Below are 25,731 nucleotides of genomic sequence, written 5' to 3'. Positions count from 1 at the left end.
ACATTTTGTACATTATTATTATCATCATCATCATCATCAATCTCAATAGCGTCATCAGGATGTGCAATGTCCACCACAGTCTCTGTACCCCCTTCAGCCCCCAACCCCACATGAACAGTATCAATATCCCCAGAATTAGTGCTCTCCTGGACACCAACAGCAGATGCAGTCTCATGTCCACTGTCTTGCTGTTGTGCTGGGCATGCTGGGACTTGTGGTACCGCTGGGATCTGAGCCTCTTGCTCCTGCTTGGTGTCTGCCGCAGGTAGTTGCGGCTGCTGGTGTAGTATCTGACCCTCCTTAAAACAGAAGCTAGCGGGCTGCAGCACCGGCCGTACCTGCTGCCGGGTCCCCCCTGGGACAATGTCTGTGCGGGAACCAGCAGAGTCCTGCGTGTAGGACCTAAACCGCTCCTGGTTCCTATATGTCTCTGCCAGGGGCCCCATCCTCGCCAGCACACAGTCCATGTCCCGCACCACAGTCGCCAGCTCTACCCCCAGTGCATTCAGTCTCTGGTCATATACAGAGTGATCCCCAGGATTAGCAGCCTTCAACTTGTAAATGCAGTCAATTTCTATTTGCAGAAGATTCCTCTGCTGCTGCAACTCACCCATCCTCCTGACCAGTCCTGGTATCTCCTCTGCCAGCTGTAGCTCCGGGGCACGCGGCGGCTCCTTCTGGGGTCTTGCTTTAGGGGTTGACACGTTGGTTTTTAATGTCGCTGGTTTTGTGACTTCAGCCTCCGCAACACTTTTACCGCTGCCACCAGCCTGCAACCTCGTGCGTCCAGAGCTCGCCATGCTGGTCACCACATGTCTCTGCTGAAGGTTCTCCTGGAGTGTTTGCTTCTCCAGAGATGTCCGTCTCTGTCTGCCTGGAGTGAGCTGCACACCTGAAGCTGATGATGGACTCTGCCTCACCTTCTGTGCAGCCACCTGCCCTCCAGCACTCAGGTTCTCAGCAGAAGATGCCTTCTGGGATTTCCTTCCAGGCTCTGAACACTGTTTGCCTTGACCGGCCGACTGTTTAACAGAAACATCCTTGCACACAGACAAAGCCTTCTCTTGTTTCTTTCCCGTACTGAGCTTCAACACAGGATCTTTCTCCATGCTGCTGGGACTTCCATTCTGAGGTTTAATTTCCCCAGAGGCAACTCTGGGATTTCCATCCACATGAGAAGGTTGGGAGTTTCCTCCCAGTGTACGCCTGGAAGCCAGGGCCTTGCTTGGGGAGCTTCCCCGCCCAGGGTGGCCCCTCCCTGGGCTTGCTCCAGACATGAGGAGAACCACAGACACGCAACCTCACAGCTAGGAGGCAGTATTATAGTAGTTATAGTCTTGTACATAGGGGCAGTATTATAGTAGTTATATTCTTGTACATAGGGGCAGTATTATAGTAGTTATATTCTTGTACATAGGGGCAGTATTATAGTAGTTATATTCTTGTATATAGGGGCAGTATTATAGTAGTTATATTCTTGTACATAGGGGCAGTATTATAGTAGTTATATACTTGTACATAGGGGCAGTATTATAGTAGTTATAGTCTTGTATATAGGGGCAGTATTATAGTAGTTATATTCTTGTACATAGGGGCAGTATTATAGTAGTTATATTCTTGTACATAGGGGCAGTATTATAGTAGTTATATTCTTGTACATAGGGGCAGTATTATAGTAGTTATATTCTTGTACATAGGGGCAGTATTATAGTAGTTATATTCTTGTATATAGGGGCAGTATTATAGTAGTTATATTCTTGTACATAGGGGCAGTATTATAGTAGTTATATACTTGTACATAGGGGCAGTATTATAGTAGTTATATTCTTGTATATAGGGGCAGTATTATAGTAGTTATATTCTTGTACATAGGGGCAGTATTATAGTAGTTATATTCTTGTACATAGGGGCAGTATTATAGTAGTTATATTCTTGTATATAGGGAGCAGTATTATAGTAGTTATATACTTGTACATAGGGGCAGTATTATAGTAGTTATAGTCTTGTACATAGGGGCAGTATTATAGTAGTTATATTCTTGTACATAGGGGCAGTATTATAGTAGTTATATTCTTGTACATAGGGGCAGTATTATAGTAGTTATATTCTTGTATACAGGGGCAGTATTATAGTAGTTATATTCTTGTACATAGGGGCAGTATTATAGTAGTTATATACTTGTACATAGGGGCAGTATTATAGTAGTTATAGTCTTGTATATAGGGGCAGTATTATAGTAGTTATATTCTTGTACATAGGGGCAGTATTATAGTAGTTATATTCTTGTATATAGGGGCAGTATTATAGTAGTTATATTCTTGTACATAGGGGCAGTATTATAGTAGTTATATTCTTGTACATAGGTGCAGTATTATAGTAGTTATATTATTGTATATAGGGAGCAGTATTATAGTAGTTATATACTTGTACATAGGGGCAGTATTATAGTAGTTATAGTCTTGTATATAGGGGCAGTATTATAGTAGTTATATTCTTGTATATAGGGGCAGTATTATAGTAGTTATATTCTTGTATATAGGAGCAGTATTATAGTAGTTATATTCTTGTACATAGGGGGCAGTATTATAGTAGTTATATTCTTGTACATAGGGACAGTATTATAGTAGTTATATTCTTGTACATAGGGACAGTATTATAGTAGTTATATTCTTGTACATAGGGGGCAGTATTATAGTAGTTATATTCTTGTATATAGGGGCAGTATTATAGTAGTTATATTCTTGTACATAGGGGCAGTATTATAGTAGTTATATACTTGTACATAGGGGCAGTATTATAGTAGTTATAGTCTTGTATATAGGGGCAGTATTATAGTAGTTATATTCTTGTACATAGGGGCAGTATTATAGTAGTTATATTCTTGTATATAGGGGCAGTATTATAGTAGTTATATTCTTGTACATAGGAGCAGTATTATAGTAGTTATATACTTGTACATAGGGGCAGTATTATAGTAGTTATAGTCTTGTATATAGGGGCAGTATTATAGTAGTTATATTCTTGTATATAGGGGCAGTATTATAGTAGTTATATTCTTGTATATAGGAGCAGTATTATAGTAGTTATATTCTTGTACATAGGGGGCAGTATTATAGTAGTTATATTCTTGTACATAGGGGCAGTATTATAGTAGTTATAGTCTTGTACATAGGGGCAGTATTATAGTAGTTATATTCTTGTACATAGGGGCAGTATTATAGTAGTTATATTCTTGTACATAGGGGCAATATTATAGTATTTATATTCTTGTACATAGGAGCAGTATTATAGTCGTTATATTCTTGTACATAGGGGGCAGTATTATAGTAGTTATATTCTTGTACATAGGGGGCAGTATTATAGTAGTTATATTCTTGTATATAGGGGCAGTATTATAGTAGTTATATTCTTGTATATAGGGGCAGTATTATAGTAGTTATATTCTGATATCTTTGATATGTTACCTGCTGCTGTCCTTGTAGCCGCTGCTGAAGCTGCAGACGTAGCTGGTTGGAGGCTGTTCCTGGCCGGGGTAGTGCCTGCCGAGGTTGCATGTTCATAGCGTTTGGATGAGTCCCTCGTTGCAGAGATTGTGGCACTTGAACGGGCATAGGCCCAAAATTGGTCTTCTGTCTGACCATGCTGGAGAAGGGACTGGGAAGTCCGGCGTTGGGAGGGGCAGCAGGATAGGACTGAGGATACATTCCCGGCTTCTGTTCCATGAGGACCGGAGCGACGGGCATTTGCTGAGGAAATCTGTCAGTGACGACGTCCAGACCCCCTCCCTATGGGACGGCAATAAGCAGAATGTAAGCCAAGGTAAATATATCCACTTCACACACGCAGATATCACCCATGACATAATATGATGTGAGACCCCACCGCGGCAAAGACATCACGTTTTATATTTCAACCTTTAGTATACTAAAATCATCAAAACTGTGTTTTGGGTAAAATTAGCTCTTAAATCATGACTATGGGATGTCTCAGAATTAGAATATAGCGCCACTCTGGTCTGTAGGCTTTGCCCGATATTGCAGCTCATCTCCAATTACTTCAATAGGAAAAAGCTGTAAAAGCTGTAAAAGCAGTAACAGACAAGAGTGGCGCTGTTCCTATAAATTAACAAATCCTTTATTATAATCTCAAAGGAAAACATGGCAGCTTTCTTCCAAAGTTTTGCGCCCCTCACTGTCCGCAGACTGTGCGTGATATTGCAGCTCAGCCCTATTCACTTCAGAGGGTATGGGCTGCAATACCGGACAAGGCCTATTGACAAAGGTGGCACCGTAACCGGAAATACTCAATACTGTGGGTGTTACGTAGCCAAAATACACACATTTCATTGATTTCATGAAATATTCAGGCTCTCTCTGAATCTCCTGACATTCCTCCTGCACATGTAGGTCTCTCCCGACCACCAGCTTGACCCGAGGCTTTCCCCATCCGTACCTGCACTAGCTTGTCGATTCCCAGGGCTCGGTCCAGTTCGGCCAGCTCGTTCTCGTCTTTGCCGTTGAGGTAGGATACGAGCTGCTCCAGCAGGATTTTCTCGTCGTTTTGTCCCTCCATGGTGGTTGGAGGACACAGAAAGTCATCAATCCTGCAGAGGAAGACACAGCAGATATGAAGCTGCGGGCACCACGGCCTTACGTGGATTGTCCTTGATTTTGGCATGGAGAAAGCAAATTGTCTAAGAGCATTAGTACAGGAAGCTGGAGACACCAGTGTGGGGAACGAGGGGGCTTCGATAATTTCATATGATCTAGCTGTCTCATCCGTCCATGGGCGATGTATTTCCTAGTCAGAGCTTCTATTTTATGTAGTTATGTCCCAAGATTTGCCACCCCAATTACTAAAATCAGGAACCACCATTGGCGGTCATTTACCCTCCACCATTCTTCTAGTACTATGAAATGTCAGACTGGTGATGAACCACTTCTACTCCAAGTGGCAGAGCCAAACGTTGTCAACAGCGCTGGAATATATGGGGTCGTTAGGCAGTAGAGTGGTCTGTGCCACAAACTGTGTCTTAACGGGCTACAACTACCCACCACCAGGAAACATGGGCACGGCATTTGCCCATTGCTAATGAGACACTAGGTTATTCTTTGGCAGTGTGGCCAACGGCAAGTTTCTGGATTACATTTCTACCTCCATTTCTGTGATTTCCTAATTTCACCTGGTTTGCCCAAATTATAATTTAGTCTTCCAATTTCGACCTTGACGTTCACTGTTGTGATGCCAGACCGGTCCTGATTTCGTCTCTGACCCAGCCCGCTATCAGCTGGGTGAAGATCAGACAATGGTTAAGTCCACAACTCCTCCTTGCAGGGCTTAAGGATGCAGATGAAAAAATCTGGAATTCCAACCCAACCCTTTCCCCCCACCCCCGTTAGCCATTGCCAACCTAAAGTTGGTGAAGTATTTTCTTACTAGCAGCAAAGCGATGTCTAACACCAAGTCCGACTTGAGGTTACTGGCTTCTTGGCTGGAAAACTACGAGCTACCTCAAAACTGGCATCAAGGTACACCCTTGTGGACCATAATAGCTGGTCTACAGGCAACGTTGCAAGAGAATAGGTGGGATTATTGAAAAGGGGTTGTTGGAGGAACTGTTGTCTACTGTATTCTAAGCCCTGGTTCTGAATGGTTCCATACAATGGCAATGTAGTCTGAGGCTAAACTAAGGCCTCTTCACCGTAAGGCACCCGGACAGGAGGTTCAAAGATGGCTACCATGGGATCTAAAAGTCAACGTATGTGTTAGTGGTGGTGATGACCACGAGAACTACAGCATTTCTTCTAAGCCTCCTGCCAAGAATCGTCCATAATCGGGGCAGTAGCATAACATTTTATTAAAGTTTATCATGGCATAAAAGTTTCTAAAAAGTTCTCATTGGGTTTTGGCCATAACCTGGCATTAGATTGACACCCTGGTGCCTGCACAACAGCCATAGACTTCGAGGGTTAATTCCGTTAATCTGGTGAAGCCCACTTTGCGTTCCATCCTGTGTGTTGCGTAGGAACCATCATATGTAAAGAATTAGAAGAGGTCACCGCTGACCCAGGGGCCTTGGAGCTCCTGCACAACTCCATCGACGCTCCACTCCTGAGTGTTTCCAATATATAAAATGTATCAGGTCCCCTCCAAATCGAAAAAAAAATTCCCATAATTACACCCAGGCTAATAAAACCCTGCGATGTGCCAGGGAAACAGAAGGCAGCTTTGATAGCGAATACGTGGAGTGCGCGCTTCCCCGAACCGGTAATGTTTATTCTTTTAGTGATAGATGAGTACCAGATGTGGAGACGGCAGTATGAGCGCAGCTCCGAAGGGGAAAAAGAGTCCCAGCCCGATGTTGCCCGAAGCAGTTTTAACTCCTTCATAGCAGGGGCATAAAATGGGCACAGCAAAGGGACAAAGAGATGAAACTCTCCAAAATAAGCAACCTCGAAGACCTCCTGTTTGTGAGCACAGCTATAAAGAGAGTGAGGGTTGTATGATGCCACTGACAGAGCGCCAGCGTCCACCCGGCACCGAGGAGTCAACTCATGCAATTTTCTTCCCATCCTAAGTCCAAATCTTATATGATTCCCACTGACAGCTATGGAGTACCACCGTTGTGCCCGTCACCAACTCGCACTGGTGTTTCGGCACTGACCAGACCTTAATAGTGTACCTAATCAGATTTCAATAATGTATCTGATCCATACACCACTGATCAGACATTAAGTGTATCTAATCCACACCCTACCAACCAGAAATTAACAGTGTCTCTAATCCATACTCCACTGATCAGAGATTAGTGTATCTGATCCATTTGTCACTGATCAGACATTATTAGTCCATCTATGGTAATTCACCACCGATCAGGCATTACTAGTGTGTCTAATCCTCCACTGATCAGGCATTACTAGTGTATCTAATCCTCCACTGATCAGGCATTACTAGTGTATCTAATCCAACATCGATCAGACTTTACTAGCGCATCGAATTCATCACCGATCAAGCAATACTAGTCTAATCCAACACTGATCATACATTACTAGTGTATCTAATCCACCATCGATCAGGAATTACTAGTGTATCTAATCCACCACCGATCAGGCATTACTAGTGTATCTAATTCTCCACTGATCAGGCATTACTAGATTATCAAATCCAACATTGATCAGACTTCCCTAGCGCATCTAATCCACCACTGATCAGCCATTACTAGTCTAATCCAACATTGATCATACATTACTAATGTATCTAATCCACCATTGATCATACATTACTACTATATCTAATCCACCATCGATCAGGGATTACTAGTGTATCTAATCCTCCACTGATCAGGCATTAGTGTATCTAATCCATCATATATCAGGCATTACTAGTGTATCTAATCCACCATCGATAAAGCATTACTAGTGTATCTAATAAACCACTGATCAGACAGTAGTATATCTAATCCATCACCGATCAAGCATTACTAGTGTATCTAATAAACCACTGATCAGACAGTAGTATATCTAATCCATCACCGATCAAGCATTACTAGTGTATCTAATAAACCACTGATCAGACAGTAGTATATCTAATCCACCAGCGATCAGGCATTACTAGTGAATCTAATCCACCAGCGATCAGGCATTACTAGTGTATCTAATCCACCAACGATCAGACATTACTAGTGTATCTAATCCACCATTGATCAGACATTACTAGTGTATCTAATCCATCACCGATCAGGCATTACTAGTCTATCTAATTCACCATCAATCAGGCATTACTAGTGAACCTAATCCACCAACGATCAGACATTACTAGAGTATCTAATCCTGAAGATGACAATGAAGCCACCTTCTAGTGTTGTCCGAGCAGTGATATGACTGGGACTGGTAACAGTGACGTGTCCCCATGTATCCCTGACCTATATAACTTGAATGCGTTTAGCCTTTGTTGCACTGCACTGCTATCCTACAAGTGACCACAAGGTGGCAGTGTGCTATCCTCACAGGCAATCAAGCCGATTACTGATGCAGGACGAATATATATAAAAAAAAAAAAAAAAATGTAAAATATTCAAAGACTTCAGGACGATCCTATTATGCCCTGGGAATTCAGGTGCCTTTGATTTCTTTCAAAAGCACCGAAGGGGAGCAAAGAGGGGATTATCGGTGCATACTCCCCGGGGGGGGGACGCATGTGATCCCATTGGTCTGCCCTAAACTCTCTAGAAACTTCCCTGAACTTTTTAAGGAGCAGAGACCCGAAGAATAACAGACGGCTGTAAGCTTTCTATAAATAGCCAGGCAGCCGTGCAATGTTTTGTGCCCTGCGTCCTCAGAAGACCCCACCGATGAGGTAAAGGGTCCGGTAATGGCTGCACATACGTCTCTGTGTTCCTTCTGGGCACTTGTTATGATGATGGAGTGGCAGACGGCGGAGATATTATGGACGCGGTCGGACGCCGCACTTTCCAGTCTCCGCTCGGCTTCGTTTCTTTAAGTTTCCTTCTGCTGGATCGCGAGCAGTAAAGGACAACATATGTGAGGGGCCCGGCGCGGGGTGGGCCGCAGCTATACTGCAGGCTGCCGAGGAGACAGACTTTCCAGAAATTCCTCACGCCTCCTCGCAAATACAAATGAATCCAATTTACATTTTCAATTTAAAGAGTAGCCGTCGTTTAACATTTTTTTTCCCCCCGTAAATTAATAGTAGATGAGAAAATTCAAAACTTTGTAATATATCTTATCAGAGAAATCTGCCTCTTTTTCCTCCTCAAAATTCTCAATTCTCAGGGAATGCAGACTTAGAGGACAGTGGCTGCTCATAAAGTTCTATGGAGGGGGAGGAGCTAACGGAACACAGACATTCCGCTATGCAGGGGGAGGAGCTAACGGAACACAGACATTCCGCTATGGAGGGGGAGGAGCTAACGGAACACAGACATTCCGCTATGGAGGGGGAGGAGCTAACGGAACACAGACATTCCGCTATGGAGGGGGAGGAGCTAACGGAACACAGACATTCCGCTATGGAGGGGGAGGAGCTAACGGAACACAGACATTCCGCTATGGAGGGGGAGGAGCTAACGGAACACACACATTCCGCTATGGAGGGAGAGGAGCTAACGGAACACAGACATTCCGCTATGGAGGGGGAGGAGCTAACGGAACACAGACATTCCGCTATGCAGAGGGAGAGGAGCTAACGGAACACAGACATTCTGCTATGGAGGGAGAGGAGCTAACGGAACACATACATTCCACTATGGAGGGGGAGGAGCTAATGGACCACAGACATTCCGCCATGGAGGGAGAGGAGCTAACGGAACACACACATTCCACTATGGAGGGGGAGGAGCTAATGGACCACAGACATTCCACTATGGAGGGAGAGGAGCTAATGGAACACAGACATTCCGCTATGCAGAGGGAGAGGAGCTAACGGAACACAGACATTCCGCTATGGAGGGGGAAGAGCTAACGGAACACAGACATTCCACTATGGAGGGAGAGGAGCTAATGGACCACAGACATTCCACTATGGAGGGAGAGGAGCTAATGGAACACAGACATTCCACTATGGAGGGGGAAGAGCTAACGGAACACAGACATTCCGCTATGGAGGGGGAGTAGTTAACGGAACACACACATTCCGCTACAAATTCAAACGACAGTTACAATTTAAATTTGAATTCAATCCGACATTTCAAAATAATTTGCACGGAGCCGACTCCGCCCCATTAGGTGTGAAGTTTCATGTAAAGAAATAATTAAAGTGAGGCATTTATTATTCCTTTGTGAGTGGGGGGGGGATTCTCGCTTTCCTAAAGGGCTCAACTGTTCTGACGACATCATAGGTTTCCTTTAAATCTATGGAGCTCCACCCAGGTTGATAATGTCCCAAAAAAGGGATCTCGCTGTAGACCCTCTATATGCCTTAAAAACGAGGGGTTGTTAAACACCTAGAAACCCCTTATAGTTAGTTCCTAAAGGGAAACTCCACCTAACATTAAAGATCACTCCATTCAATGAGAAAGATGGCTGATAACGTCTGGGGTAACGCATCGTTGACCTTCACTGTTGGTGGGACGTCTTTCCCTATAAGATGCCCTAAGATTGGGGTGGCTAGCGTACGTCGGGTTCCGTTCTTAAACTATAGTCGTGCGATCACAATTTCTGATCCCGCTATTTTAACTTTTTCATCCGACTTTATCGACCACAGGGAAGACTCAAAACGTAACAGACCTTCATCCACGTATCTGACAATGTGTGAATCAGTCACCACATACTCACTCTTCCTGCGTGCTCGCAGTCACACGGTTCAGTAAAGTCAAGCCGTCCGACCAAGTCATCTGGTCAGCGAGCCCCGACTGTCCGAACTGGTCTGCAATTCTCAAGTCTGAATCCGGCAAACCTAAACAACGACAAAAAAAAAAACGTATAAAAGTCGGGTACGCATTTCATTTGGACTGATAAATACAGAATATGACTTGTTTTGGTTATTTGATCTGCAGTGATTGAATTCATCCAGTAGGTGGCATTACTTGGAAATTACTATACATGTGATCGCTGTGATTTGCACTTATCGGGTCAGTGGGAATCCTTTAGCTATTAGATAAGCAAAAAGTCATAAGAGAAGAAAAATAAAAAGTTGAGAAAAACTTCCATAGTTTGCAGTGATTTGATTACTACCCTTTAAATACCCCCAGTGGTGACAGTAGATAATCGTTATGTGCTGTACACATACATACTCATCTTATCACATTAAACAACTTTTTACGTTCAGTTTCTTTCTCTTTTTCTCTCTACTACCACCCATTAGCCATCCCACTACAATGGCAAACTATATGGCCTTGTCATTTTTGGGATTCAGAGGCCACAAATCTCAGCTGTCGATGTGGGGGCGACTGAATCGCCAGGTTATGTCAACTTGATTAAAAAGGATTAAGCCCACCAGGGACCACCGAAGATCAACACTACGTGAGCACTTTCTTACTCCACGAGCAACAATATAACACTAGGTGGTGTTTTCTCGCTCGAGATGTCACTCTAGGTGGCACTATCTCACACTTCCACTCATTGGTGCCATCTCATAAATGGTGGTCTCAGAGTTGGTGGCGTTTTCTTAGCTTGTACCAGTTGATAATATCCCAGAAACAACGTCAACGTTGCAGATTTCAGCTTTCAGCAGAATCATTCTTCCACAATTTCTGAAAGTGGAAAGGTTAAAGTACTGTTATTGTGTGACCTCTCTAGATATTCGGGGTGTATTCTCTTCCTGTAACCCTCCATGTTGATGATGATGACTAATATAATGTATGTCCCTGGTAAAATAGTTAATTATGCCACCATGTCAAAGTGCGGAGGAAGGATTCTGCTGAAAGCTGAAATCTGCAACGGTCATCTTCACTACATCCTCTTCTGATGTCTACCAACTTATGACGAGCAGGACTATCTCCTCCTAGATATGGTTATCTTGATGGCTCCTCCGATGGGTGGATGTTTGGGGCGGCCCACGCTTCGTGTTACCCGCAAGTCCTTGCACAAAAATACAACTTGCCATAAACAGAACTCCTCTTCCTTCGCGACCATAAATGTAACCCTGTTGGAAGCTCTGATTTCCCTCCCTGGGGTGACAGATTACATGGTGCTAGGGAGATGGTAACACACACATATGTACCTTAGTCACATATCAGATTTCTATCCAGCTCTTCATATGCAAGCCGTACTAAGAAAAACAGCTTGGAGATGTCAGGCCGGGGCCCCGCGAGGCCGGCTCTGTGTTCAGGCACTTAACATGCATATTATACAAGATATATCCTAATGAGATGAGACTGTATTTACACACATCTGCTGGCACAATTCTCTGCAGACGATAATTGCGGATTTATAGGGACGTGAGAGAAGACAAAAGCCCAACAAAGAGGGGGTTAAACAATTCCGGGGCCTACAAGGACCCCAGCTAAACGATAAATCTATTAGGAATTGTAAATTTTAACAAGGAAAGTAGAAAAGATGGAGGCATTGAAGACTGGACTCATCTCTAATAGGACCGTTGATGCACCGAGGAGCAAAGGTGGATAAAATGCTACATGAAGATATATTTTTCAAGACAGGTTCTCATTTGGTATGAAGGAACCCGAGGGCTGTGAGGAAAAAATTACTACGATATGTGATGGTCCCCCGCATTATGAATTGTCAGGTAAAGCCCCAAGCTGTGAATTGAGTCTAACTGCCCAAGATAGAGCATTCTAGACAACAGGTGAAGCACTGGAGAAGTCTTCAGTTGTGATGTGAAAACACAGACATACCATAGATCATTTAATAGAGATTGTTTTGAGAACCAGGGTTTAGAATTGGCTTGTGAAAAGGGAAGAGGTATTAGGCAAAACCTACCATGGGCCCCTATATCTATGGGGCAATTAAATAACTAGCCCTTCATATATTTCACAGCTCTCAACTGAAGGCTTAGATAACTAGTTCAAACATTCATACTATTAAGCTACTCCAATCCATGTACATATACAAATCCAAAAATATCGTGAGATTGGGACATTAGTGTTACATACCAGGATCTGTCTGAAATGTTGGCGCTCCGGGTAAAACTCCGCGGCCCTGCTCCGGTGTCAGTCCTGACCGGGGACTTGTGTCAGTAGGTGCAGGGAATGGATTCAGTTCCGGGTCTAAGGACTCACAGAATCCAAAGGGAGACTGAGTTGGGTTGATGCCATTGAAATCTAAGGAGTAAGGAACATGCATGTGTGTGGTTAGGGTCATGCCATGTACATGCAGCATCCATACAGCCATCTTACCATGCAATATTTGCATAAATATTAGAACCAAAATGTTACCCCCCCTTCCTGCAACATCCTCAGGCAAGCAATTATCACCATCAAACCTTAAGAAAACGCATTTTGATGACCAGTTTAGATCTAGTACATCTTGTTAAGAAAAAGCTACAGCATTTTGATGACCATTTTAGATCTAGTACATCTTCTTAGATTCTTCCCTGTCTAAGACCATGACTCATTTTGCTCACCAAAGTTATTATTTTCCTTAAATAGTGACAAATTCCACCACTTATCAACTCAAAACCACCCAACAAGCTGAGGTTAAAGATGGTTGAGGGCTAAGAGTTTACACCACTGGTTGGATCATTGGAATCAAGAAGGTCTATCTGTTGGTGTGGGTGCCAAATTGGTTCTGGGACAAGGTAGGTCAATAATGAGAATGTGATTAATTAATGAAAGTAACAATAAGAAGCATTGTTCTAGAGTGATATTCTGCCATTGATCTGGAACTTTGGTGTCATTTTTCTGGATCCTTGACTTGAGTGTGACATTATTAAAAGGCCCTATTGTCAGATACACTGGAACTATGTGACCAGACTGTCCATGTTCTGAGGTCTACAGCTACGGTGTCGTTGTATGGGTTAGTCTACAACTCTGATAACGTGTCATTTGTGCTAGATTACATAGCAGAACATATTCTAAAACTGGAAAAACCTCCCATCCAACAAGACGTGGTCCTAACCAGAAAACTCTGAGAAGTAAAGACATATTGGGGAGCTTTCCTTAGACTAGTCTATTAGGTGCTGACACCTTGGGTAGACTTTGTGGTTTAGACTCCATGAAGCAGGTGCTTTGGTGTACACTTTTCTAGAATGGACTCTTTAGGAAAGGCTCCATAGTGTAGGCTTCTTGGTGTAGTCTTTGTAGTGTAGGTTCCATGCTGTAGACGAGGTAATATAAGCTTGTTTGTCTAGAGCTAAGCTCCATACAGTAGACTCTTTCGTGTAGGTCCCACTATGTATGATAGTGTAGGCTCTTTCGTGTAGGCTCCATACTGTAGACTTTTTGGTGTAGGCTCCACTATTTAGGATCCTTAGTGTAGACTCTTTAGTGTAGTCTCTTTGGTAAAGGCCCAATTACTCCACAGTGTAGGTACTTTGTTGTACACGCCTTAGTAAACACGCTTTAGTATAGAAGTGATGAAGGCTCTGTGGTATAGGTTCCACAGTAAAGGCTCCATATTGTAGCCTCCACAGTATAAACTTTTTGGTGAAGACTCCACAGTGTAATCTCTTTGGAGTATTCTCCATGGTGTAGATCCTTTTGTGTATGCTCCTTCATGTAGGCTTGGTGATGCAGGCTCTGTAGTATACACTCTGCCACAGGCTATTTGATTTGGTTTCTTGTTGTTGGCTGCATTGTATAAGGTCCACAGTGTAGGTTTCACTGTGAAAACCCAATGTGTAGACTGTTTGGTGTATGCCCCATAATGTAGACTTTTAGGGTTAGGTTTTGTAATTTGGTGTTCATAATGTAGGATCTGTGTATAGGATCCTTCATACAGGCTTGCTGAGCACTTTGTTGTAGGCTCTTAGGTGGTGGTTCCTTGTAGTTGACAAGGGGTGTAAGCTCCAGAGTATAGGTCTCATGGTGAAAGCCTTGTAGTGTAGTTTAGGGTTCATGGTGCCGGATCCATGGTATAGGCTCATTGCTGTAGGCTCGTTGGTATAGACCCCTTAGTATTCACTCTTTGACATAGGCTCTTAGGTGTTGGCAGATGGTGTTTCACAGTATAGGTTTTACAGAGTAGAGTGTAGTAGTAGTAGTAAGCATATAGCCTTGAATTTTTGGTGTAGGCTCCATTGTGCAGACCCTTCGATATATGCTCCTTCATGTAGGCATGGTGATTCAGACTGTTTTGTGTAGACTGTAAAGTATAGACTCTTTGGCGTAGGCTCTTAGGTGTCGGTTCCTTGTTAATGGCAGATGATGCAAGCTCTACAGTATAGGTTTCACAAAGTATGCCTCATCTTGTAAACTCTTTGGTGTAGCCTCCATACTGTAAAATCTTCGGTATAGTCTTTGTAGGGTAGCATCCATAGTATAGGCTCACTGCTGTAGGCTCTTTGGCGTAGACTCCTTAGTATAGACTCTGGCGTAGGCTCTTTGGTATTGGTTCCTTGTTTTTGGCAGATGGTGTAAGCTCCACAGTATAGGTTTCACAGAGTAAGCCTCATCGGTGCAGCCTCCATAATATAGACTCTTGGGTATGGGCTTTGTATTGTATGATCCATGGTATAGGCTGATTGCTGTAGGCTCATTGGTGGCGACTCCTTAGTATAGACTTTTTGGTATTGGTTCCTTGTTGTTGGCAGACGGTGTAAGCTCCACTTTGTAGGTTTCATAGATTAAGTCTCATAGTATAGACTCACTGGTGCAGCCTCCGTAATGTGGACTCTTAAGTATGGGCTTTGTATCGTATGATCCATGGTATAGTCTCATTGCTGTAGGCTCTTTGGTGTAGACTCCTTAGTATAGACTCTGGTGTAGACTCTTTGGGGTTAGTTCCTTGTTATTGGCAGATGATGTAAGTTCCCAAGTATAGGTTTCATAGAGTAAGTCCCATCGTGTTGACTCTTTGGTGCAGCCACCATTATGTAGACCCTTGGGTATGGGCTTCGTATTGTATGATCCATGGTCTAGGCTCACTGCTGTAGGCTCTTTGGTGTAGATTCCTTAGTATTGACTCTTCGGCATAGGGTCTTTGATGCTGGCAGTCATTAGCTCCATGGTGTAAGGTACTTGGTGTTGGCTCCTATGTAATCCTTTCTTGACCATCACTATGTAGTGCAGAGCTACTATTTACTTTAATACCTGCCCCAACAAGACTACTCTTGGTCTAGTCTCCATTCAAGGAGGTCCTTCAGTTTTGACACCCCGGCTCAGTACACAGCTTGCTATAGAGAACCTATAATTGCCTCTAAGTTCATGGCTGACAGAGGCCTCAATGAAGCATATACAGAGCTGTCACTGATCACTCATACCTAGTAGGTGTCGCTGTGATGGGGGCCATTAGAGCCTGGCTCAGTTTCCAAGGGCTGAGTGACATTCTTCTATAGGACTTAGTCAGTTGTTGTCCTTGAGAGTTGACAGCCCGGCTCTGGGAGAGGTGAACAGGCTCGAATCCAGACATCCTTCTGGCAATCCCTATGGCATCTTACAAAATCCATGAAACAAAAAACACAGGCAAAATATAGCTTAGCGTCTCCGCAGGTTTGACTTTGGATACGGCCCAAGCTTGCTCCCCCCTCCTTCGAACATGAAAAAACTTGCCTAAAATTCTTTAAGCATTCTTTGCTGCTTATATTCACCCATTAAGATCTTTAGATCAGCTGCATTAACCTATTGATGGATAAAGCAGAGACTATCAGACCTGAGAAAGGTGACCAACAAACTTCTAAAAGAGGTGCCATCAACTCAAAGTGGTGTCTCAAGGTGGCCATCGTGGACGTGACTTTTTTAGCTTGTCATCGTTGCTGGCGAAACAACCTCTACCACAGTGGCTAAAAGAGAGATCGGGAGCCCGATCAAGGTCGATCTTGGCCCGTTTGCTAGTGAGAACCTGAAAAGGCCATTCCTCCTTAGCACTTCAACACAATGAACATGGAAAGCTGAGAAGAAGACAATCCACCGGTATTAATCCCTCGTGTCCACAGTTGGCAGAACCCGGCAGTATAAAGGGAGAGGAGTTCTAGTTTGGTTCCCACTATGGAGATCCATTTCCTCTATTTAGACCCCTCATTCTCTAGTAAAAAAAAAAGCAAGAACACATGCAAGTTCAGAGGTAAACAAACAAGCACAAGAACAAGAAAGGAGCTGCGAAAACACCAAACAAAGCCTCTGATCAGGTGTGGCGTTGTTTTTCAAAGAAAGCAGTCCCATTTTTCTAAGCATGGACATCCCCTTTAAGGGCAAGATACGAGCAATCATTTTGAGGGCTGTGTAGTATTGCCGTTGACTCCCCCCCCCCACAGTAAGGGTCTGTAAACAGCTTCTTTCACACTCGTCAAAAGTCTTGACGCCTTTTGCAGAACAGACTCCCATCCAGAGCTTATTGAGACTTTCTGTGCAAATATTTGCCACCCGTACAGCTCCTATTTGACTCCAGTTCATTTCGGTCTCCGCGATGTCGAGATGTTTGTTTATTTTAAGGCGCAGAAATCAGGAATACGACTGCACGGAATTTCTAAAAACAAATTATGATGTATATACAGTATATACAGTGCGAGCGGGAAATGTTATCAGAGCCGCCGCCAGAGTCATTCTAAGCGCAGAATTCCCCCGATGAACGGACTGGACTGTAGGGATCATGCAAACTGAGCTGAACATGTGGGGACTTAATAGGGGAATACCGCCATACATGATCTTCTGGCATGTCCTGCACACCCGAGGGAAGAACCCCCTAAGCTGAGACCACCCAGACATCCCTAAGATGAAGGTCACAAAACAATTTGATGGTCTGAGATGCAATTGAAAAAAAAAAAGGCCCTCCGGACAGAAGAGCATGCTAATATGTAGTCCCTATTAGAATGGTGGCAATCCCCAAAGGGAAACACTATATTAATTTACACACGGAAGAAAAAAAAAGAAAATTGTGAATCTTGATCCCTTTAATAGCCACCATTCATTTCAAGGAAATTGAAAGACCTTTAAAAACTTTTCAGAACTTTTGGGATTGACAGATTAGTGATAACCCCCAGATATTATCTGTCCCTGGAGTCAGGACATCACATGATAGCCATAGGAGGCGAGACCCGGGAAGTGCGCCACTTACTTGTTTAGATCCAATAGCTAAAAACAAAACCTTAAAATATAAGAGTGCATTTCTAAATGGCTGAGGGTTTGTTACAATTGTATGCAACCGAGTTTGCTATTCAGGCCGATACTTTTTTTTTTTTTTTTTTACCTGCACTGATACATTGTAACCAGCCTTCACCTTACCTTAATTTTTGATCAGCTTTTGCAATGTTATGAATTGTTGTAATAAACTCCATGACATTACGTTGTGCTTCCTTTTCTCTCAAACACCATGCTGAAGGTGCAGTTTCTACTGCCCCTTCATGCTCTTTTATAAGCTGCTTTGAACTGCTGCTCTAGGAAGAATCCAGACACAAGCACTATTATACAAACACCCTCTCTGTCTGAACACAGGGAGGGAGTCGGAGAAGCTCAGATGGGGAGAGTTGTGTAAATTGTGTTTAATTCTTCTTAGAGCAGCAGTTCAAAGCAGCTTGTAAATGAGCATGAACTAGCTTCAGCATGGTGTTTGATAGAGAAGGAAGCAAAATAAGCTCATGGACTTTATAACATTGCTAAAAGCTGATCAATAATTCAAGAAAAAAAGTTTACTTACTACTTAATAAATCTGCTGAATTTTCCAACTCTTAAGTTTCGCCTCTATCTGTCTAGAAACTTTTCAAAACTTTAGACATAAAAAGCATATAAAGATATAAAAGAAATGGGTGCACAGCATAGATTGGACCCCTTTGTATTGTGCTTTTTCTTGCTGAGTCAATGTACTCAGCAAGCAGAGATTATTATTATTATTAGAGATGTTGATATTTCTTAAAAATTGAAACACAAAAGCATATTTAAAATTTGCAAAACTTTTCGTTATAAAATGATTTAAATATAAATGGAATATGTGATCAGACGAACGTATCGGAAAAAGAGAATTTTTTTTTTATATATATTACCGTATATATTTCGCCGACCATCCACATGTAGCAGCGGCCCATCCCCCCTCCCAGTGTGTGCAATCTATAGCAATGATCTTTACTCCTACTGCTGAATTATGAGCCCTGGTGCGGAGGAGGTGGGGTACAGTGCACTGACTCCACAGGAGGCCCTCAGCCCAGTGCATCCAATCCATCAGAGGCGTCTTCCTCCCATCGCGGCCATAGATCAGCCTCATGTCCTCCAATCTGGGCCAGAATGAGTATTAATGCTGATTCCTGGCAGCGGAGTCACTCATACAAATCACGGGGCAGCAGCTCCATGAGATAAAACACTCTCCCCTCCCCCGCCTGGCAGATTTATGGCATCAGCGCCCTGGGGGTGAATGTTACATAAACCATCCAGACAAGGCCGCCATGGCTTACACACTACAATACCATAGGACTAGAGAAAAAAAAAATCCTCGGCGGTATTAATTATGTTTTTTTTCAGCTTCTGGGAAAGCTGGGTGACAACCAATATGGTCGCCATTACTGTTACGACAAGTCGATATTTTTTTTCCTTTAGAGGTAAATTAGACAAGTATTGTAGGATTTTTTTTTTTTGCTTACTACTGGATTTTTACTTTTCTACTCCACTCACATCCAAAGCTGCATCCAAAAGTCGGATTATTGATCTAGGATTGCGGTTTGTCCCCGTCAGATATAAGTCTCGGAGAAGGCCATTGGCTGGGCAGTAGCTACCGTCTAAGGGAAAACTTACTGTTAAGCCCTGTGGGGGTCCGCGCCACGGTACCAGCTGGTAAAGATGTCGGGAGGATTTCGGTCTTCGGAGGTAACCCGCTTTCTGTCTGTTCTGTTCCCTCAAATCCAGGAACCTCTTTTTCCAGTGTTGGAAGCAACTGGTCCAGCTGATCGAACTCGGCCGAAAACTGCAGAAAAAGGAGGCAAAAAGTTATCACCATGCGCCAGGTGCCATGAGCGACCTCGCCACAAGGGGCGCCAGAGATCTCACACACAGCAGAGAGGTCCTGGGGCAGAGCCTCAGGACTATGTAGTGTTAATGATAATGACACTGCTACAATTCCAGACGCTCTCCCTCCTGGAGGCTGAATGTATGGGTGTGGGGGGGCAGGGTCCTCTGCCCCAGAAAACATTCCCCTGACACTTTAGTGTTTTAAAACTGGAAGCATCGATAAATCTACTGAAGTGGATGCGAAAAAAGCTCAGGAGGAGCGGACAGGAGAGAAGATGAGGAGAGGAGAGAAGAGGAGAGGAGAAAAGGAGAGGAGAGAAAATGAGAGAAGCGAGAAGAGGAGAGAAAATGTGAGAGGAGAGAAAAAGCGAGAGGAGAGCAGTGAAGACCTGAGGAGAGAAGAGGAAAGGAGAGAAAAAAGGAGAGGAGAGGAGAAGAGAGAAGGAGATAAGAGGAGAGGTGAGAATAGGAGAGAAAATGAGAGAAGAGAGAAAAGGAGAGAAAACAGAAAAGGAGAGGAAAGAAGAGGAGAGGAGAGAAGAGGAGAGGAGAAAAAAAAAGAAGAGGAGAGAAAATGAGAGAAGCAAGAAAATGCGAGAGGAGAGCAGTGAAGACCTGAGGAGAGAAGAGGAAAGGAGAGAAAAAAGGAGAGAGGAGAAAAGAGAAGGAGAGGAGAGGTGAGAAAAGGAGAGGAGAGGAGAGAAAATGAGAGAAAAGGAGAGGAGAGAAAATGAGATAAAAGAGAAAAGGAGAGGAGAGGAGAGAAGAGGAGAAAAAAAAAAAAGAAGAGGAGAGAAAATGAGAGAAGCAAGAAAATGCGAGAGGAGAGCAGTGAAGACCTGAGGAGAGAAGAGGAAAGAGAGAAAAAAGGAGAGAGGAGAAAAGAGAAGGAGAGGAGAGGTGAGAAGAGGAGAGAAAATGAGAGAAAAGGAGAGGAGAGGAGAGAAAATGAGAGAAAAGGAGAGGAGAGAAAATGAGAGAAAAGAGAAAAGGAGAGGAAAGAAGAGGAGAGGAGAGAAGAGGAGAGGAGAAAAAAAAAAGAAGAGAGAAAATGAGAGAAGCAAGAAAATGCGAGAGGAGAGCAGTGAAGACCTGAGGAGAGAAGAGGAAAGAGAGAAAAAAGGAGAGAGGAGAAAAGAGAAGGAGAGGAGAGGTGAGAAGAGGAGAGAAAATGAGAGAAAAGGAGAGGAGAGGAGAGAAAATGAGAGAAAAGGAGAGGAGAGAAAATGAGAGAAAAGAGAAAAGGAGAGGAAAGAAGAGGAGAGGAGAGAAAAGGAGAAGAGAGAAAATGAGAGGAGAGGAGAGCAGTGAAGACATATGGAGAGAAGAGGAAAGGAGAGAAGAGGAGAAAAAATGGAGAGGAGAAATGAAAGTAGAGAAGAGAAAATGAAAGCAGAGAAGATGAGAGCAGAGGAAAGAAGATAAGAGGATAAAAAAGGAGAGAAGAGAGGAAAGAAGAGAGAAGAGCGCATCCACAGGCTTCTCAAGAGAGCAAATAAGGAGAGATATTGAGGATATTCGGAAAATGACAAATCTTACAGAATGAGAGCAGCAACAAAGAGGAGAAGAAGCAACGAGAGAGGCCCCGAGCTGTACTGTCTCCAATACCGAGCTATACCAGCTGTACATATTTAATTATACACAGGAGATGCCCAGGTTATACCAGTTGTACATATATAATTATATACAGCAGATGCCCAGGTTATACCAGCTGTACATATATAATTATATACAGGAGATGCCCAGGTTATACCAGCTGTACATATATAATTATATACAGGAGATGCCCAGGTTATACCAGCTGTACATATATAATTATATACAGGAGATACCCAGGTTATACCAGCTGTACATATATAATTATATACAGGAGATGCCCAGGTTATACCAGCTGTACATATTTAATTATATACAGGAGATGCCAGGTTATACCAGCTGCACATATATAATTATATACAGGAGATGCCCAGGTTATACCAGCTGTACATATATAATTATATACAGGAGATGCCCAGGTTATACCAGCTGTATATATATATATATAATATATTAGGAGATGCCCAGGTTATACCAGCTGTGCATATATAATTATATACAGGAGATGCCCAGGTTATACCAGCTGTGCATATATAATTATATACAGGAGATGCCCAGGTTATACCAGCTGCGCATATATAATTATATACAGGAGATGCCCAGGTTATACCAGCTGCACATATATAATTATATACAGGAGATACCCGGGTTCTACCAGCTGTACATATATAATTATATACAGGAGATGCCCAGGTTATACCAGCTGTACATATATAATTATATACAGGAGATGCCCAGGTTATACCAGCTGTACATATATAATTATATACAGGAGATGCCCAGGTTATACCATCTGTACCTATATAATTATATACAGGAGATGTACAGGTTATACCAGCTGTACATATATAATTATATACAGGAGATGTCCAGGTTATACCAGCTGTACATATATAATTATATACAGGAGATGCCCAGGTTATACCAGCTGTACATATATCATATACAGGAGATGCCCAGGTTATACCAGCTGTACATATATAATTATATACAGGAGATGTACAGGTTATACCAGCTGTACATATATAATTATATACAGGAGATGCCCAGGTTATACCGGCTGTACATATATAATTATATACAGGAGATGCCCAGGTTATACCGGCTGTACATATATAATTATATACAGGAGATGTCCAGGTTATACCAGCTGTACATATATAATTATATACAGGAGATGCCCAGGTTATACCAGCTGTACATATATAATTATATACAGGAGATGCCCAGGTTATACCAGCTGTACATATATAATTATATACAGGAGATGCCCAGGTTATACCATCTGTACCTATATAATTATATACAGGAGATGTCCAGGTTATACCAGCTGTACATATATAATTATATACAGGAGATGTCCAGGTTATACCAGCTGTACATATATAATTATATACAGGAGATGCCCAGGTTATACCAGCTGTACATATATCATATACAGGAGATGCCCAGGTTACACCAGCTGTACATATATAATTATATACAGGAGATGTCCAGGTTATACCAGCTGTACATATATAATTATATACAGGAGATGCCCAGGTTATACCGGCTGTACATATATAATTATATACAGGAGATGCCCAGGTTATACCGGCTGTACATATATAATTATATACAGGAGATGTCCAGGTTATACCAGCTGTACATATATAATTATATACAGGAGATACCCAGGTTACAGCAGCTGTACATATATAATTATATACAGGAGATGCCCAGGTTATACCGGCTGTACATATATAATTATATACAGGAGATGTCCAGGTTATACCAGCTGTACATATATAATTATATACAGAAGATGCCCAGGTTATACCAGCTGTACATATATAATTATATACAGGAGATGCCCAGGTTATACCAGCTGTACATATATAATTATATACAGGAGATGCCCAGGTTATACCAGCTGCACATATATAATTATATACAGGAGATGCCCAGGTTATACCAGCTGTACATATATAATTATATACAGGAGATGTCCAGGTTATACCAGCTGTACATATATAATTATATACAGAAGATGCCCAGGTTATACCAGCTGTACATATATAATTATATACAGGAGATGCCCAGGTTATACCAGCTGTACATATATAATTATATACAGGAGATGCCCAGGTTATACCAGCTGCACATATATAATTATATACAGGAGATGCCCAGGTTATACCGGCTGTACATATATAATTATATACAGGAGATGTCCAGGTTATACCAGCTGTACATATATAATTATATACAGAAGATGCCCAGGTTATACCAGCTGTACATATATAATTATATACAGGAGATGCCCAGGTTATACCAGCTGTACATATATAATTATATACAGGAGATGCCCAGGTTATACCAGCTGCACATATATAATTATATACAGGAGATGCCCAGGTTATACCAGCTGTACATATATAATTATATACAGGAGATACCCAGGTTATATCTGCTGCACACATATAATTATATACAGGAGATGTCCAGGTTATACCAGCTGTACATATATAATTATATACAGGAGATGTCCAGGTTATACCAGCTGTACATATATAATTATATACAGGAGATGCCCAGGTTATACCGGCTGTACATATATAATTATATACAGGAGATGTCCAGGATATACCAGCTGTACATATATAATTATATACAGGAGATGTCCAGGATATACCAGCTGTACATATATAATTATATACAGGAGATGCCCAGGTTATACCAGCTGCACATATATAATTATATACAGGAGATGCCCAGGTTATACCAGCTGTACATATATAATTATATACAGGAGATACCCAGGTTATATCTGCTGCACACATATAATTATATACAGGAGATGTCCAGGTTATACCAGCTGTACATATATAATTATATACAGGAGATGTCCAGGTTATACCAGCTGTACATATATAATTATATACAGGAGATGCCCAGGTTATACCGGCTGTACATATATAATTATATACAGGAGATGTCCAGGATATACCAGCTGTACATATATAATTATATACAGGAGATGCCCAGGATATACCAGCTGTACATATATAATTATATACAGGAGATGCCCAGGTTATACCGTCATTCTCCCCATCAGTGCACTCTCGCTCGCTGTGCGGTGAGGACCCTGTGGGCAGGGGAGGGTGGTATGGGCTCTCTGTCACATTACTCGGGGACGGGGATGAATATACATGAGGCCTTTACAAGTCACGGCCGAATCCTCCCCTTTATTTCGGCAGAGAATCCCTCCACCGCTGATTCTCTCTGGTATAGGGAGGGGGGGTGGTGTCACGTTTTCCATGGGGGTCGTAAAAATCCGTAAGTGACTGCGGCCTAACGAGCGCGGTGCTGCAGACACGAGACAGCCGACGTTTCGCTGCCACCCATCGCCATGGTGCCTGTTGCCTGGTTCCCGTCAGTAAAGTGTTCAGTTTGAAAAACATATTAGTCAGAACTGGCGACAACGGCAGAACGGTGTGAACGGGGGCGCTGCGAGAACACAGAGAGGTGCAGCGCCCCCAATGTAGAGCAAGAGACGGTACCCCCCATAATAGAGCCAGACACATCACCCCCACTATAGAGCCAGACACGGCACCCCCACTATAGAGCCAGACACGGCACCCCCACTATAGAGCCAGACACGGCACCCCCACTATAGAGCCAGACACGGCACCCCCACTATAGAGCCAGACACGGCACCCCCACTATAGAGCCAGACACGTCACCCCCACTATAGAGCCAGACACGGCACCCCCACTATAGAGCCAGACACGGCACCCCCACTATAGAGCCAGACACGGCACCCCCACTATAGAGCCAGACACGGCGCCCCCACTATAGAGCCAGACACGGCACCCCCACTATAGAGCCAGACACGGCGCCCCCACTATAGAGCCAGACACGGCACCCCCACTATAGAGCCAGACACGGCGCCCCCACTATAGAGCCAGACACGGCTCCCCCACTATAGAGCCAGACACGGCTCCCCCACTATAGAGCCAGACACGGCTCCCCCACTATAGAGCCAGACACGGCTCCCCCACTATAGAGCCAGACACGGCTCCCCCACTATAGAGCCAGACACGTCACCCCCACTATAGAGCCAGACACGTCACCCCCACTATAGAGCCAGACACGGCACCCCCACTATAGAGCCAGACACGGCACCCCCACTATAGAGCCAGACACGGCACCCCCACTATAGAGCCAGACACGGCACCCCCACTATAGAGCCAGACACGGCACCCCCACTATAGAGCCAGACACGGCACCCCCACTATAGAGCCAGACACGGCACCCCCACTATAGAGCCAGACACGGCTCCCCCACTATAGAGCCAGACACGGCGCCCCCACTATAGAGCCAGACACGGCACCCCCACTATAGAGCCAGACACGGCTCCCCCACTATAGAGCCAGACACGTCACCCCCACTATAGAGCCAGACACGGCACCCCCACTATAGAGCCAGACACGGCTCCCCCACTATAGAGCCAGACACGGCACCCCCACTATAGAGCCAGACACGGCTCCCCCACTATAGAGCCAGACACGGCACCCCCACTATAGAGCCAGACACGGCTCCCCCACTATAGAGCCAGACACGGCACCCCCACTATAGAGCCAGACACGGCT

The 25,731-nt window shown here is 43.5% G+C and overlaps 1 protein-coding gene across 7 annotated transcripts in view; it reads right to left on the bottom strand.

The window, feature by feature from the left end:
- NCOA1 (nuclear receptor coactivator 1) overlaps positions 1 to 25,731 on the bottom strand; it is a 581,329-nt gene that overhangs the window by 38,021 nt on the left and 517,577 nt on the right. For all 7 annotated transcript variants that reach the window (XM_073561908.1, XM_073561912.1, XM_073561913.1 and 4 more), the window contains 5 exons: positions 19,289 to 19,457; positions 12,569 to 12,736; positions 10,293 to 10,413; positions 4,453 to 4,603; positions 3,465 to 3,785 (listed from right to left, as the gene is read on the bottom strand). In XM_073561908.1, coding sequence (XP_073418009.1) covers positions 3,465 to 3,785; positions 4,453 to 4,603; positions 10,293 to 10,413; positions 12,569 to 12,736; positions 19,289 to 19,457 — 930 coding nt within the window. The remainder of the gene's footprint in view (positions 1 to 3,464; positions 3,786 to 4,452; positions 4,604 to 10,292; positions 10,414 to 12,568; positions 12,737 to 19,288; positions 19,458 to 25,731) is intronic.

This window comes from Dendrobates tinctorius, unplaced genomic scaffold (assembly GCF_039654945.1).
Source record: "Dendrobates tinctorius isolate UK_male_01 unplaced genomic scaffold, ASM3965494v1 ptg000332l, whole genome shotgun sequence".
NCBI lineage: Eukaryota > Metazoa > Chordata > Amphibia > Anura > Dendrobatidae > Dendrobates > Dendrobates tinctorius.
The sequence above is the reverse complement of the archived record's forward strand: the minus strand, read 5'-3'. Positions and strand labels throughout refer to the sequence as shown.